Below are 15,904 nucleotides of genomic sequence, written 5' to 3'. Positions count from 1 at the left end.
TGCAATCATATGTCCTAATACCTCTTTATACAGTCCAGTTCAACATCTGTTTAATAATCCCCCTGTGATGCACTTTAGGACATTTTGTGTACAAGTTAGATGTATTGGCCATGCTAAATTGCCTCTTAGTGTCCAAACATGTTCAGGTTAGGTAGGGTTAAGGGGATAGAGCGGGGCAGTAGGCCTGGGTGGGGTGCTCTTGAGCTTTTTTGAGATGATTATTGCCTGGCATTACTGTGACCACAATTATTATCTGCCCAGGCCTGAATCTTCTCCAAATCTTAAAGGAGACTGGAATGGGATGCTTCACAAAGAGTTGAATACTGTGAAACTCTCAGCAAATAATCCCCATTCCTGACCTTATAAAAGAGGGAGACTTTGTTGAAGTATCTGCAGTTGCTTGGGTCATTGACACTTCCCTGAGAAACTTTTGCCATGACCTACCGGGGCTGTGATGAGAGCCTCTGACAATCACACCAATTTTCCATTGTGCCAGATATGACTGCAGTCACTGGAGTTGTTTTCCTTTTGACCACTATTAACCTTTGTTATGGTTCCAAGATGCTGTACTCAGTAAATGCTGGTTCAATATCCAGTTTCTTAGAAATGGTAACATAAAATATTTTTTTACAATCTTTGCAGTAAAATTAATTTAACAGTTGAAACAATTTTTTTTGTGTTAATGATTTCAGATGTTGAATTAATTTGCCCTGGGTTATACTGTGGAAAATCAATAATAAAAAGCAGAAATGATAGTCAGACGCAGTATGGAGACTGTGGGGTAAGTTATTTTTGCATTTCCTCCACACAGTAAACTTGATAGGGCTCAATAATTATAGGGTCGGATTAGTATTTAAGAAACACTGCCTCCCGCTTCGTAATTGGATGACAACTACTACCCAATCAACTGTTCTCTATCCAGGATATTGTTATGTAAGAGTCCCTTTAAGAAATGTGTGTTTCTCAAATGGTAGCAGTGATGTCAGTGTAGGTGGAGCTGGGCTGTTTTTCTGTCTTTCACTTTCATTTTGAGCTGAAAAGCTGCTTTGTCGTTCTGTTTAGTTTTGTTTTAGATTTGGAGAAGCTGCAGTCACAGCAAGATGTGTATGAATCTCTGCAAGCTAAAGAATGTTCATTTGGAGAATTTAAACCTGCTGTCCTTATGTAAAAAGGGTTTTTGTCTTATGGATGTTCAAAGGAAAGATTTAAGGGTTACTTATAGAATACTATAGAGTACTGTATTCTTGGGGGGGGTGTATTTGAATTGATGGGTGCTAAGATGTTCACTGCATGTTTTAAAAATGTTAACTGGGTTCATAGAATAAACATTGTTTTTTTTAAAAAATACTCTTAGTTCTCTGTTGCATCACATCTGTAAAGTGTGTTTCCCATAACCAGAATCTATTTAAAGTTGTGGGTCAGGCGAACTCCATGATACACTTTGGGATTCTCTAAACTCTGGACCATAAGAATATAGAATCTTAGAATTCCTACAGTGCAGAACTGTAAATTCTTGCTAATTCATGAAAAATAGCTTAAAAACAATGGCTAATTGTACATCTTTTGCATTTCAATGTAATACTTAATCTTACACTGATCTATTTCACTCTTGTAATGCACCCTGGGTAAAAGGAGCTATTGGGTTATGTAATGACAATTGTAGTTTGTGCTTTCATTGACCAAATTGTAAAAAGGTAAACTTCAGCAGAAATCTAGCAAGGCATTAAAGCAGACAGCCTGCTGCATGAGAATGAAGGAAAGCATCTTGGCAGAGACTCCAACAAGACCCAGATATGGATAGAACTGAGACAAAATCGGCCCATCCAGTCTGCACCGATCATCTGAAAGAGCACCCTACTTAGGACCACTCCCCCGCCCTGTCCCCACAACCCCACCTAATTTGCATATCCTTGGACAGTGGGTGGAAACCGGAGCACCCAGAGAAAACCCACGCAAACTTGGGGAGAAAGTGCAAACTCCACACAGTCATTCAAGACCGGAATTGAACTCGGGTCCCTGGCACTGTGAGGCAGTAGTGCCAACCACTGTGCGGCCGAATAATCTATATTCATTTACGAGAATGGTTTATTCTGCAAATGATTGCTTATTATGTATGACATGCATTGATCATACAATCTTAAATCTATGCTTCATTACAAACCTGGGGCGGGATTCTCCGCAATCGGTGTGATGTCCGCCGACCGGCGCCAAAAATGGCGCGAATCAGTCCGGCATCGCGCCGCCCCAAAGGTGCGGAATTCTCCGCATCTTGAGGGGTCGAGCCCTCACCTTGAGGGGCTAGGCCTGCGCTGACTGATTTCCGCCCCGCCGGCTGGCGGGAAAGGCCTTTGGCGCCCCGCCAGCTGGCGCAGAAATAACTTTGCCGTGCGACGCCTGCGCGGGAGCGTCAGCGGCTGCTCACGGCATCCGCACTCATGCGCAGTGGAGGGGGTCTCTTCCGCCTCCGCCATAGTGAACACCATGGCGAAGGCGGAAGGAAAAGAGTGCCCCCACGGCACAGGCCCGCCCGTGGTCGGTGGGCCCCGATCGCGGGCCAGGCCACCGTGGGGGCACCCCCCGGGGTCAGATCGCCCCCCCCGCAGGACCCCGGAGCCCGCCCGCGCCGCCTTGTCTCGCCGTTTGAAAGGTGGTTCAATCCACGCCGGCTGGCGTGGGTTGACAGCGGCGGGACTTTGGCCCATCGCGGACCGGAGAATCGCTGGGGGTGGGCCCGCCAACCGGCGCGATTTCCGCCAACCGGCGCGGCGCGATTCCCACCCCTGCCGAATCTCTGGTGGCGGAGAATTCGGGACACGGCGGGATTCACGCCGGGACACGGCGGGATTCACGCCGGGACACGGCGGGATTCACGACGGGACACGGCGGGATTCACGCCGGGACACGGCGGGATTCACGCCGGCCCCCGGCGATTCTCCGACCCGGTGGGGGATCGGAGAATAGCGCCCCCTGTTTTCTACTTACAAATGTACTGCTAGGACTCTGGCACAGGTTTACTTTTGAGAGACTAAATTTTGCAGTTAGCTTTCACTGTACATTTGCAAGTTGGATTTTTCAAAATGTGGAGCTAATGACTCATTTGTATACATAATTCAACATGCAGTGCTGCAGCATATATTTAAATGACATATTATTAATCACTCTCTATCCACGTGTGTTTAAAGGAGCATAATTACGTGTTCCAAGCAGGCTTGTAGATTGGATAATTTGAATGATAAATAACTCATCCTGGAATTTGAGATCGAGTCAGTGAATACCCAGGCATTGATTGGCTTCTGGATTCAAACTACAAGTATTCAAGGCGATGTCAGGCGAGAATTTTGGTGAAATTACAAGATTTGAAGTTTGAGTTCAGAAACAAATCAATTGCACGTTGTTCAGTTACTTCACTACCATCCTGACCTAATTTCAAACCCCAGCTTGATTTTTTTTCCCCCTCCTTCACATCGTCCCCTAATAATCCTGGGAAATCCCTCATTGGGTTTTCTTGCTAATTCATGAATAATAGCTTAAAAACAATGGCTGACTGTACATCTTTTGCATTTCAATGTTATACTTAATCTTACACTGCGCTATTTCACTCTTGTAATGCACCCTGGGTTAAAGGAGCTGTTGGGTTATGTAATGACAATTGTAGTTTGGGCTTTCACTGACCAAATTGTAAAAAGGTAAACTTCAGCAGAAATCTAGCAGAGCATTAAAACAGACAGCCTGCTGCATGAGAACGAAGGAAAGCATCTTGGCAGAGACTCCAAGACCCAGATATGGATAGAGCTGAAACAAAATCGAGCACCAAGGTCACTATGTTTTCCTTGCCTGGTACAGCAACAAATTGTTTATAAACTGACGAGAGCCTTGAGTGTGGGAGGTCTGAGATCTTGACAGTCTGACCTGGCTTGAGTGGGCAGATGGGTAAGTTCCAACTTTTGTAATTGGACTTCAAATAATAGGTAATGATTGTGTTAAAATGGCCTCTTTGCTGTGTAAACATTGAATAAGAGATTCCCTCTGCACAGAGATTGTAGAGGTTTCTTTATTTGTTCATGGAATATGGGCGTCACTGGCTAGGCCAGCATTGATTGCCCATCCATAATTGCCCTAGAGAAGGTGATGGTAATCTGCCTTCTTGAACCACTGTAGTCAAGGTGTTGTAGGAATACCCAAAGTGTTCTTAGAAGGGAGTTCCACGATTCTAAAACAGGAGCGATGATAAAGTTCCAAGGTATTGTGTGTCACAATGACTAATTCAACCGTATCTGGGGCAATCCCAGGGAGTAGTTAACTGGAGATCTCGCTTTTACCCAAGGTGTAATGATCATGCTGTTGCACTTTAATCCTATTGCTCAGACATTAATACGTGTCAAGTCTTAATTATACTAAATGAAATATAACTACCATCATCAATTGTCATGGTCACTTTGAATCATTTTAGAAATTGAGATTGAAGGGATTAAACTCTGTTACCATGAATGCTGACAGTTGAGAGTTTGCAATATCTCTCCAATTCCATTTATTAAACGTGGAAGAGTGTGGTAAACTAAATATTTAATATATCTTAGTAATGAAAAGATTTTTGATTTATTTTAAAAAAAAATTCTCTGTAGGTATGCCCGAGAGGGGAAAGAGCGGATGATGCAAAGTTTTGCCGTAAATGTGAGGATTCACCAGAGCTATATGACTGGCTGTATCTTGGCTTCATGGCAATGCTACCCCTGGTTTTGCATTGGTTCTTTATTGAATGGTATTCGGGCAAAAAGAGGTTAGTGTTATTTGAAAAACATAACATAAATGTTGTTTCTATATTTTCACTTCTAGATGAGCAGGTATCATCACATTAAGCATTGGACTTTTACCTGTAGGAGATGGACCGAGGGGGTAAAAATCATCTTTGGTTGATGCAAGGGGCAAACATGAAATATTGAGCAACCTTTATTCATTTTCTTGTGGGCACCATGGAACTATTTATTTCCTTAAACTTGAAGTTGCTGCTCTATTGTTACTATTCATGCTTTACAATGACACGTTAAATTATAATTTAAAATGTGATTAAGTTTGATGAACATCAAATTTTTTTGATTTGTGTGCTTGGAATATACTTTGTATGACATTGTAATGGCTGGTAAGTCATATGATGCATTGTTTAAATTGATAGGAGCAATACATCACGTAATTCATTATTAAGTCATATTAGCACGGAGGAGGCCAATCAGCCTATTGAGTCAATGCTAGCTCTCTGTAGAGCAATTCAGATAATCCCCCTCCCCTGCACTATCCTCTGCAAATTTATTTACCTCAAGTGCCCTTCCAATTTAAAACAAAATCTTTGATTGTCTCCACTGCCACCACCCTCATGGGCAGCAGGTCCCAGATCATGACTATGTGCTGCACAAAAAAAAGTTCTTCCACACATTCCCCCACTCATCTCTTGCCCCTAACTTTAAATCTGTGTCCTTATAACATCAGCTAATGGGAACAGCCTTTGTCTACCTTATCTAAATCGGTGATAATCTTGTATACCGCTATAAAATCTCCCTGCAACTTTTTTTTTCTCTAAGGACAAACAACCCAACTTGCCCAACCTAACCTGTAGCTGAAATTCCTTATCCCCAAAACCATACTGGTATACCTCCTCTGCGCCCTTGCTGGACTCTCATACCCTAAAATGTGGTGATCAGAACTGGATGCAATACTCTGGTTGTAAAACAATGAGGAACATGGAACAGGAGAAGGCCAGTCAGCTTGTTGAGTCTGCTGTACCATTAAATTAGATCATAGCTGATTGTCTACCTCAATGCCATTTTTCTGTGCTATCCCCATATCCCTTGATATCATAAGTCGACAGAAATCTAAATATCTTTCTGCCTTGAACATGCTCAAATAACACAGCTAGCACAGCAAACTGAGGTAGAAAATTCCAAATGATTCACCACCCTCTGAGTTGAAAAACTTCACCGGATCTCAGTCTTAAATGGCCTGCCCTTATCCCGAGACTGCCCCCCTGTGGTTCTAGACTGATCAGCCAGAGGAAACATTCTATCCACATCTATCCTATCACACTCTTAAGTTTCAGTGAGATCACCTCTCATTCTTGGAAACTCTAGAGAATACAGGCCCAGTTTCCTCATTCTCTCCTCATAAGACAACTCTGACATCTCGAGGATTAGTTTGGTGAATCTCCATTGCACTGCCTGAATGGCAATATATTCTTCCTTAGATAAGGAGATCAATACTGTACACAGTATCCCAGGTGTGGTCTGACCAAGGCTCTCTATGATTTCAGCAAGACACCTTTACTTCTGCACTCAAATCCCTTTAAAAACTCATGAACAAGAACACCTTTTGGACACCAACACTGAGAATCATAGAATTATACAGTACAGAGGAGGCTCTTCGGCCCCTCAAGCCTGCACCGACAAAAAAAACGAATCTACACTAATCCCACTTCCCAGCACTATGCCCATAGTCTTGAATGTTATGACATTTCAAGTGCTCATCCAAGTACTTTTTAAAGATTGTGAGGTTTCCTGCCTTAATAACCCTCCCAGGCAGTGCATTATGTTACAACACCCTGGCTAGCATGCAGTTAACCCTAGCCCCACTTGAACGGGAGTCACAACACAAGTGAATTAATCAATAATTCTTAGAAAAATACCCAATGTCTTTGGCCCTTGGCTGCCCAATAATTACAGTCATCAGGTTTGTAAAATTTAAACACAATTACTTTTTATTAATAATAAGAACTATAATGAAATATGCAGCAAATACAACTGGTTAACTATTATCTAATTCCCTGCACTTTAACTTGCCCCCACCCTCTACATATACACACAAAAGATAAACAAAGGGGGAAGAAAGGGTTCTCCTTTATGCTACAAGTAACAGAATGAAATAACTCAACAGATTTGTCAAAGATGATTTCCCTGTCACAAATCCATGTTGATTATGCCAAAATTTTACCATTATTTTCAAAATTGCCTGTTATCACATCCTTTTTAATATATTCTCACATTTTCCCTACCACTGATGCCAAACTAGCCAGTCTGTATTTCTCCATTCTCCCTCCTTTCTTAAATTTGCTACTTTCCAGTCTCCACGAATCTCTTCAGAATCTCTAGAATTTTGAAAGATCACCACAAAAGTGTCAACTATCACTATAGCTCACCTGATCAGGGGATTTATCAACCTTCAATTCAGTTAACTTTTCAAGTACTTTTCAACTATGTGAAACTCAGTACTACGGGGAGTGCTTGGATTGAATGGAATAATATAATAATCTTCATTGTCACAAGTAGGCTAAGATTAACACTGCAATGGAGTTACTGTGAAAAGCACCTAGTTACCACATTCCAGCGCCTGTTCGGGCACACTGAGGGAGAATTCAGAATGTCCAAATTACCTAACATCACGGGCGTCATTCTCCGACCCCCCGCCGGGTCGGAGAATGGCCGTTGGCCGCCATGAATCCCGCCCCCGCCGAGCGGGAATCGGGCCGCGCCGGTTGGCGGGACCCCCCGTTCAATTCTCCGGCCCGGATGGGCCGAAGTCCCGCCCAGAAATTGACTGTCCCGCCGGCGTAAATCAAACCTGGTATTTACCGGCGGGACCAGGCGGCGTGGGCGGGCTCCGGGGTCCTGGGGGGGGCGCGGGGCGATCTGACCCCGGGGGGTGCCCCCACGGTGGCCTGGCCCGCGATCGGGGCCCACCGATCCGCGGGCGGGCCTGTGCCGTGGGGGCACTCTTTCCCTTCCGCCTCCGCTACGGCCTCCACCATGGCGGAGGCGGAAGAGACTCTCCCCACTGCGCATGCGCGGGAAACTTTCAGCGGCCGCTGACGCTCCCGCGCATGCGCCGCATTTCCGCGCCAGCTGGCGGGGCAACAAACGCCATTTCCGCCAGCTGGCGGGGCGGAAATCCCTCCGGCGTCGGCCTAGCCCCTCAATGTTTGGGCTAGGCCGCCAAAGATGAGGAGCATTCTGCACCTTTGGGCCGGCGCGATGCCCGTCTGATTGGCGCCGTCTTTGGCGCCAGTCGGCGGACATTGCGCCGTTGGGGGAGAATTTCGCCCCACGTCTTTCAGGACTTGTGGGAGGAAACCGGAGCACCTGGAGGAAACCAACGCAGACACAGGGAGAACGTGCAGACTCCGCACAGACAGTGACACAAGCCGGGAATCAAACCTGGGACCCTGGCGCTGTGAAGCGACAGTGCTAACCACTGTGTGTGAGGGAGAAGGAAATTGATGGTTGCAATGCTAAATTTAAATTAGAGAAGATGAGACATGGCTGGAGTGCAACATAAACACCACCATGGACTGGCTATGTTGAATGGCTTGTTCCTGTGCTGTATCCTATGTAATTCCAGTTGCTTCCACGCTGCAATGTTCTAGGAAGCTTTCATAATAGCTTTCTACCAGCTCATCTTCCAAACTATGTTTGTCTTTTTGAAGATTCAAGGCACCTGAGATAACTACATTGCCTTTGTTAAAAGCTCCAAATATCCAGTGGTATCATCGATCACTAATTTAAACTACTCCCACCGGGGTTTCTGATCTTTGTTATTTATAATCCTCATCCATACTCATTATACCCACTTATCTTCTGGGCTAAGCTCCTTTTTTTCACCCTCTCCCACAGATCCACTCACACACCTTGTTCTATCCTGAGATGCCCCTCTTGCCCTCCCGCTGGTCTGCTCTCAGTACTTGTTTTATCCTGGGTTGCGCCTCTTGCCTCCCCACAGATCCACTCCCACAACTGGTTTTATCCTGGGCCGCTCCTCTCGCCCTCCCGTTGGTCTGTGCCCTCCCGTTGGTCTGTTCTTGGTATTTGGTTTATCCTGGTCACTCCTCTTGTTGCGCTCACACCTTGTTTTATCCAGAGTCACCCCTCTAGCCTGTCCACTCACGGTCTTTGTTTTATGCAAGGTCACTCTTCTCACTCTTGTGCTGGTCCGCTCTCAGTCATTGAGTTATCCAGGGTCGCTCCCCTCATTCTCCTCCACATCCGTTTCCTTGTTTTATCTTAGGTTGCTCCTCTTGCTGTCCACATCTATTATTTCCTGTGATCTATATCTCCCCAATAACAGTCAAAAGCCTGCTTCTATCAGTTCCATCGCATTCCTTCATAATTTAAAATCATCCCAAAATCCCCTTCATCCTAATGAAAAAAAGCTCCTAATTTCTTTTTCTGATTTGCATTTCCTCATAATGTTACAGGTAAAATCTATTAGAAAAACACTTATGTTCACCTTAACAATCACTGATACTTTTTTTTTCTGTAGTTCCAGTGCACTTTTTCAGCATGTGACTGCATTGTTGGAGTGCACTGTTGCAGCTATTGTTACCTTGTTGGTGAATGATCCAATGGGACAGCTAAAAATCCGATCCTGCCGTGTGAAGATGCTTTCCGATTGGTATACAATGCTTTATAATCCTAGTCCAGATTATATCAACACAATGCATTGTACACAGGAAGCTGTATTCCCTTTGTAAGTATATGATTTCCTCACTTTATGGTTACATTAATTTATTTACTGGCATAAATGTGAGTATGAGTTTGACACAACATATTTTCCAGACAGGTGAAAGCTCCAGAGAGTCCTCCAGTGTACACCCATAGATAATAAAACTATATTAGAGTGTTAATTATTAAATATTTAATAATATGCAAGTGGTGGGCATTAATTGGGAATTGTGGCTTCACTTGAGCACATTTAAAGATACTCGTATTAAAATTGTACGGTGGTTGAGTTGGAACTTGTGTTTAACTCTGTAAATGCGTGTAAGACTGAAAATTGGTTCTAGTACTGACCTTCGCCAATTTGGCGTCTTGAAATAGAACATAGAGTTTCTGCCATTTTTCTCATTTCCATTAACAGAGCCAAGTGCAACCTGTTAGTTTTTTGAGCATGTGTTATGGTTCAACATATTGATGGAATACAAACCTTAAATTGGGAGACAGTTTTCTGCAAAATGAGAATCTCAATTTCATTGACTGTTCATCTCTAATGGCTGTCCTCATGGTTAGTCTTGTCTGTTTGTTTTCAGATACACTATTATCTTCATATACTATGCCTTTTGTCTGGTTTTTATGATGCTACTTCGTCCACTCCTGGTTAAAAAAATTGCCTGTGGTCTTGGAAAATCTGATCGATTTAAAAGTATTTATGCAGCCCTGTACTTTTTCCCTATTCTTACTGTGCTTCAGGCAGTTGGTGGAGGCCTGCTCTGTAAGTACATTTTCATGTTTAGATGCTACCTTTGGATTTGGATACCGTTTAAAACCTCTCTAACTGCAAGTTTTGCCACAACTTGTTTGTTGCAACATGTTTTGAGGTTTTTGGTATTTAATAACTATCATTGACAGATAAATAAATCTTGTTTCCTGTGATAATTTTTATTTGCTACTTCATTAATTATTCCATGTCATAAAAAACATATTCCAAGTCTATTTTTTTAAGCAGTATTTTTATTCCAAGTTTTCAAGATTTTTACATTTTAAAATGGAAACAAAATCCTCCTAACACATTAAGCCCCTTCCCTTCCTCCCTCCCCTCAGCAGTCAACGGTAACCAACTCCACAAAATGCAAAATTAACAAATCCCAACTATTAGAACCCATCGCTACCCCCCCCCCCCCCCCCCCCCCCCCCGGAGCAAATTTCACTTTTTCCTGGGCGACAAAACTCCCAACTGGTCCCCCTGCCATGCCAAAACGCAGGGTGGAGTTGCTGATCTCCATCCCAACAAGATCTGCCTGCGAGATGAAGGCTAATACATCTGCCCCCGCACCTGTCTGTAGCGCCGACCGGTCCGACACCCCAAATATGGCTTTTAGGGGGCCTGGCTCCACATCTACATGCAGAACCCCTGAAATGGTGCTGAAAACCGTCCTCCAAAACCTTTCCAGCTTCAGGCAGGCCCAAAACACAAGTGCATTGTTCACAGGGCTCGTCCCACATCGCTCTCTGACACGCTTCAAACAGTCTGCTCATCCTCGACTTTGTAAGATGCGCCCTGTACACTGCCTTCAGCTGCATCAGCCCCAGCCTCGCACAGGAAGTCGAGGCGTTCACCGTCTGCGGCACCTCCCTCCACAATCCCTTGTCCAGTGCTGCCCCAGATCTTCCTCTCACTTTGCCGTAACCCCCTATATGGATACCCTATCTTCCTGAAAATCGTCCAGACAACACCCCGCCCCCCCCCCCCCACCCAGCCTGACAGCACCTTTTCCAACCTCGAGGAGGCAGCTGCTGTCAGGAAGATCTTTCTCGCAAAGTCCCTCACTTGCATATACATGAAACTTTCCCCGCACCAATCCAAACTTCTCCCACAGTTCCTCCAAGCTTTCAAACCGCCCTCCCAGAAACAAATCCTTCATCTCCTTAATCCCCTTTTCCCATTCCCGGAACCTCATTTCCATGATTTCCCCCTACACTGCTCCCAACCTAAAATGCTGCCGAAACTGCCTCTAGATCTTCAGCGTGGCCAACACCATTGGACTCACCGAATACTACCCTGGGGCCATCGGGAGTAGCGCCGTTGTCGGCGCTCGCAACTTCGGCCCCCTACATGAGCCCGCCTCCATCCTCACCCACAAAGCTCACATTTCCCTCTTCCGTCCCTGAACCTTTTTTTTTCATTTGCCACGCAATAGTAATACATCAAATTCGGGAGCACTAGCCTCCCCCTCCTGCCTTCTCCTTTGCAGTATCACCTTCCTTACCCTCGCTCCCTTCTCCGCCAAGACAAACTAGTAGATCAGCCTGCCCGCTCCCCTGAAAAATGCTTTGGGCAAAAAGACCGGCAGGTACTGAAACATAACCTAGAATCGCGGTACAATATTCATCTTTACTGCCTGTACCCGGCCCGCCAACGACAGACTGAGACTGTCCCACCTCAACAAGTCGGCCTTCACCCTCCCCAAGCTTGTGAAATTGAACTTCCGGAGCCCTGCCCAGTCCTGGGCCACCTGCACCCCCAGATACCTGAGGTGAGACGCTGCCAAACAAAATGGCAGCCCCCCCACACCTGCTACCACCCCTGGAGAGGAGACCATAAAGTATTCACTTTTCCCGAAATTCAATTTATACCCTGAAAACATCCTAAATCTCCGAAGCAAACTCATTATGTCCCACACCGAAGAGCTCAGCTCCAAATTATACATCAACAAGTCATCCGCATACAAGGACACCCTATGTTCCACCCCCCCCCCCAATATCCCCTTCCACAACCCCGAGCTCCTCTCCGTAGTGGCTCTATAGCCAATACAAACAGAAGAAGGGACATGGGGCAGCCCTGCTTTGTACCCCGGTGTAATGCAAAATACCCTGAATTCATATTATTTGTGCGCACGCTCACCATCGGCTCCTTATACAACAGCTGCACCCACGCCACAAACTTCGGCCCAATCCCAAATGTCTCCAACACTGCCAACAAATAACACCACTCCACCCGATCAAATGCCTTCTCTGCATCAAATACCACCACCACCCCTGCCTCCCTTCCCTCTGCTGGAGAAAGCACCAAATTCAACAGCCTGCACATATTCGATGACAACTGTCTGCCCTTTATGAACCTCGCCTGATCCTCCCCAACCACCCTCGGATGGCACCTCTCCAACCTTAATGCCAGCACCTTTGCCAATATCATGGCGTCCACATTCAGCAAAGATATGGGCCTGTACGACCCAAACTCCTCTGTATCGTTGTCATTCTTAAGCAACATCGTGATCGAGGCATGCCCCATTGTTTGTGGCAAGACACTCTGTCCATACGTCCTCTATCTTTAAATCTTTTACAAAATTCGACCGGAACCCATCCGACTCTGCTGCCTCCTCTGCCTGCATCCTCCCGCTTCTCCTCTGGTGGTTCCCGACTTATACAAGTCCCTATAAAACTCCTCAAACACCTTATTAATTTATTCTGGAGCCACCACCAACTTTCCCACCCTGTCCCGCACCCGAATTGTCTTCTGCACCGCGGCCTCCCTACGGAGCTAACTTGTCAACATATGCCCTGCCTTCTCTCCGTACTCATAGACAGTCCCCCTTGACTCAACTGATGCACCATTTTCCCCTTGGACAGTTGGTCAAACTTCGCCTCCAGCTACTTTCTCTTTGACAGGAGCCCTGGGTCCGGGTCCCCCACGCAACTCCCATCCAACTTCAAAATCTTCTATCAGTCGTTGGCGTTGCCCCCTCTCCTCCCTATTCACCTAAAACAAGATCATCTCCCCCCTCACCATCGCCTTCAGAGCCTCCCAAACCACCAACGGCAAAACCTCCCCCGTGCAATTGAACCCCATATACACTTCAATCACCTTCCATATCTTGTCACAGAAGCTCTAATCCACCAATAACCCCATATTGATTCTCTACCCCAGTTTCTGGGCTGCCCCCAATGCGGAGCGTGAATTGCCGAATACACTGTCCTCTTAATTCCGGCCAACAGTGCCTTTCCCTCCACAAAAAAGTCAACCCTTGAGAACACCATGTGCACTGGGGAGATAAATAAATACTCCCGGTCCCTTGGGTGTAAAAATCTCCACGGGCCTTGGGATTGGGGAATTGTGTATGTAAGCCACGTTGGCTGGGTTTGGTTGTTGGTTGGGTGTGTGTTGTTCACTTTGTTTTTTTTCATGAAAATTGTTAAAATTATAAATGCCTTAATAAAAACATTTTTTTTAAAAATCTTCACGGGTCAATACCCCCCCCCCCCCACAATATTTCACTCATGAGCCACCCAATGCCTTTGACACCCCTTGACGAGGTCAGCAAACTCGCCTGGGACCTGTCCACCCTCGGCTCCAGCACTGTGTTCCAATTCGCCCCCCTCACGCTCCTCATTATTAATTCATGGGTATCCAGATCCGGAATGGCAGCCAACGTTCTCTTCGCAAACCCCGCATCATCCCAGTTGGGGGCATATAGGCTTGTCAATGTCACCAACCTCCCCTCCATGCACCTGTAACAATCACACACTCGCACCTACCCCTCTGATCTGCCACCACCTTCTCCATCTGCACCCTCACCCACTTAGCCACCAAATTCGCTACCCCCCAAGCCCTCCAGTCAAACCCTGAATGAAACACCTGGCTCCCCCACCCCTTCCTAAGCCTCACCTGGTCCTTCACCCTTAGATAGGTCTCTTGCAACATCACCACATGAGTTTTTAAACTCATCAAATGTGCAAAAACCCTCACTCTCTTCATCGGTACGGCTAGCCCCCTCATGTTCCATGTCACCATTTTGACCAGGGGTCTCTGTCTCTCACCTCCCCCGCCCCTCCTATCCGCCATCACCATTACCCCAGGCCTTGCCCATCCGGCTGGACCTGCCCCATACTTTTGTTACCTGTCGACCCCCTCCCAGAATCCCCCCCCCATCCACACCTCCCAGGTCCAAAGAAACCTGTTTGACCAGGCTCCAATGACTGCAGCCCCTCACCCCCCCCCCCCCCCCCCCCCCAACCACACTCCCTTTCACTAGCCTACCTTCACTCGGTAGTGCGGTGACCCCTGTCAGTTGAAATTTCATCCTGCATTTTGGCTCCTTCATATGGTTGTTCCAAGTGAGTTCCCATAAAATCATGTATATATTTGTTTTTAATAGATGAGAGCGAATTCACATCAAATGTTGGTTAAATCTATATATTTAGTAAATATTCAACACTGTCAAAAGACGTGATTGTTAGGTGAATTGGACATTCTGAATTCTCCCTCAGTGTACCCGAACAGCTGGTGGAGTGTGGCGACTAGGGGATTTTCACAGTAACTTCATTGCAGTGTTAATGTAATGTAATGATACCAATAAAGATTATTATTATATGTATTGTAATAGACATTGCATTTGACTTAAATGCACAGACAATTATTCACTAATTTTTGGTCTATACATTTATTTTAGATTATGCTTTTCCATACATAATTCTAGTCTTGTCGTTGGTAACTTTGGCGGTATACATGTCTGCTTCAGAAATACAGGTAAGTACTATAAAGGATATTTGTCATTTTATCACAAATTTTAGAGAATTGTAAATTTAATGTTGCACAAACTGTTTGGAGAGCTTTTAGCATTTCAATTAAAAAACATTTAAGTTGTAATAGCCCATGGGATTGTGACACTTAAAGCTCATCTTTTATAAATGAGTACATGGAAATGTAAGAACTGTTATGTAAACAGTAACTTTAATTTGTGATGATTTGGAAACTTTGTAATACCTCAGAAGTAGTTTTAGGATGTTGCTGAATTACTCAAGTTCTAATTGGGGAAAAAGTATAATTAAATTGGGTTCTGTTATAACAGCAATGGGGTAAATACAATTTCAAAAATAACTTGTGTTCTTCACTAACAGACTTACAAGGATCTGATCACCAGAAAGAAGAGGCTGGTTGTCCTGTTTAGTCATTGGATGTTGCATGCCTATGGAATAATCTCAATTTCCAGATTAGATAAACTGGACCAAGATCTGCCTCTGCTGGCATTGGTGCCCACTCCAGCACTTTTCTATCTGTTGACTGCTAAATATACAGAGCCTTCAAGAATATTGACAGAAGGTGGCAATGGACATTGAAAAAGGGAACATTATAGAAATACAGTTTGAAACAGTTAATTCTAGCAGTCTGAGACAAAGTATCAGTGTAATTATTGTCAAAAGGACATTCTTTATACTATATCTTGTTCGGTTGATGTGCTGTCTGCTTTGTAAGTATGTATATTGTAATGTTCTATTTACATGTTTCGACCATGTAGCATTAAAATGCACAAAAGACACTTTATTGAAGGAAGTTGAATATATCTCACATAGCCGCCTGTGGTTAATACAAATGTAAATTTCAGCTTCTTTGTCATCTGTGGGGAAAAAATATAAATGGTGAAGGTTTGAAAAGA

At 44.9% G+C, this 15,904-nt stretch overlaps 2 protein-coding genes across 6 annotated transcripts in view; one reads left to right on the top strand and one right to left on the bottom strand.

Moving 5' to 3' along the window:
- jkamp (jnk1/mapk8 associated membrane protein) overlaps positions 1-15,904 on the top strand; it is an 18,820-nt gene extending 2,916 nt beyond the window's left edge. For 2 of the 4 annotated variants that reach the window (XM_072489139.1, XM_072489129.1), the window contains exons 2-7: positions 693-781; positions 4,623-4,777; positions 9,298-9,504; positions 10,064-10,245; positions 14,921-14,997; positions 15,369-15,904. In XM_072489139.1, coding sequence (XP_072345240.1) covers positions 693-781; positions 4,623-4,777; positions 9,298-9,504; positions 10,064-10,245; positions 14,921-14,997; positions 15,369-15,587 — 929 coding nt within the window. In that variant the 3' untranslated portion in view covers positions 15,588-15,904. Of the gene's footprint in view, positions 1-682; positions 782-3,843; positions 3,931-4,622; positions 4,778-9,297; positions 9,505-10,063; positions 10,246-14,920; positions 14,998-15,368 lie in introns of those variants that run through there. The other 2 variants (XM_072489148.1, XM_072489133.1) reach the window with 2 other exon arrangements.
- Positions 15,769-15,904, bottom strand: part of ccdc175 (coiled-coil domain containing 175) — a 228,251-nt gene continuing 228,115 nt past the window's right edge. For both annotated transcript variants that reach the window (XM_072489110.1, XM_072489113.1), the window contains one exon: positions 15,769-15,865. The gene's annotated coding sequence lies outside the window, so the exon portion shown is untranslated. The remainder of the gene's footprint in view (positions 15,866-15,904) is intronic.

This window comes from Scyliorhinus torazame, chromosome 2 (genome assembly GCF_047496885.1).
Source record: "Scyliorhinus torazame isolate Kashiwa2021f chromosome 2, sScyTor2.1, whole genome shotgun sequence".
In the NCBI taxonomy this organism is placed as follows: domain Eukaryota; kingdom Metazoa; phylum Chordata; class Chondrichthyes; order Carcharhiniformes; family Scyliorhinidae; genus Scyliorhinus; species Scyliorhinus torazame.
The sequence above is the reverse complement of the archived record's forward strand: the minus strand, read 5'-3'. Positions and strand labels throughout refer to the sequence as shown.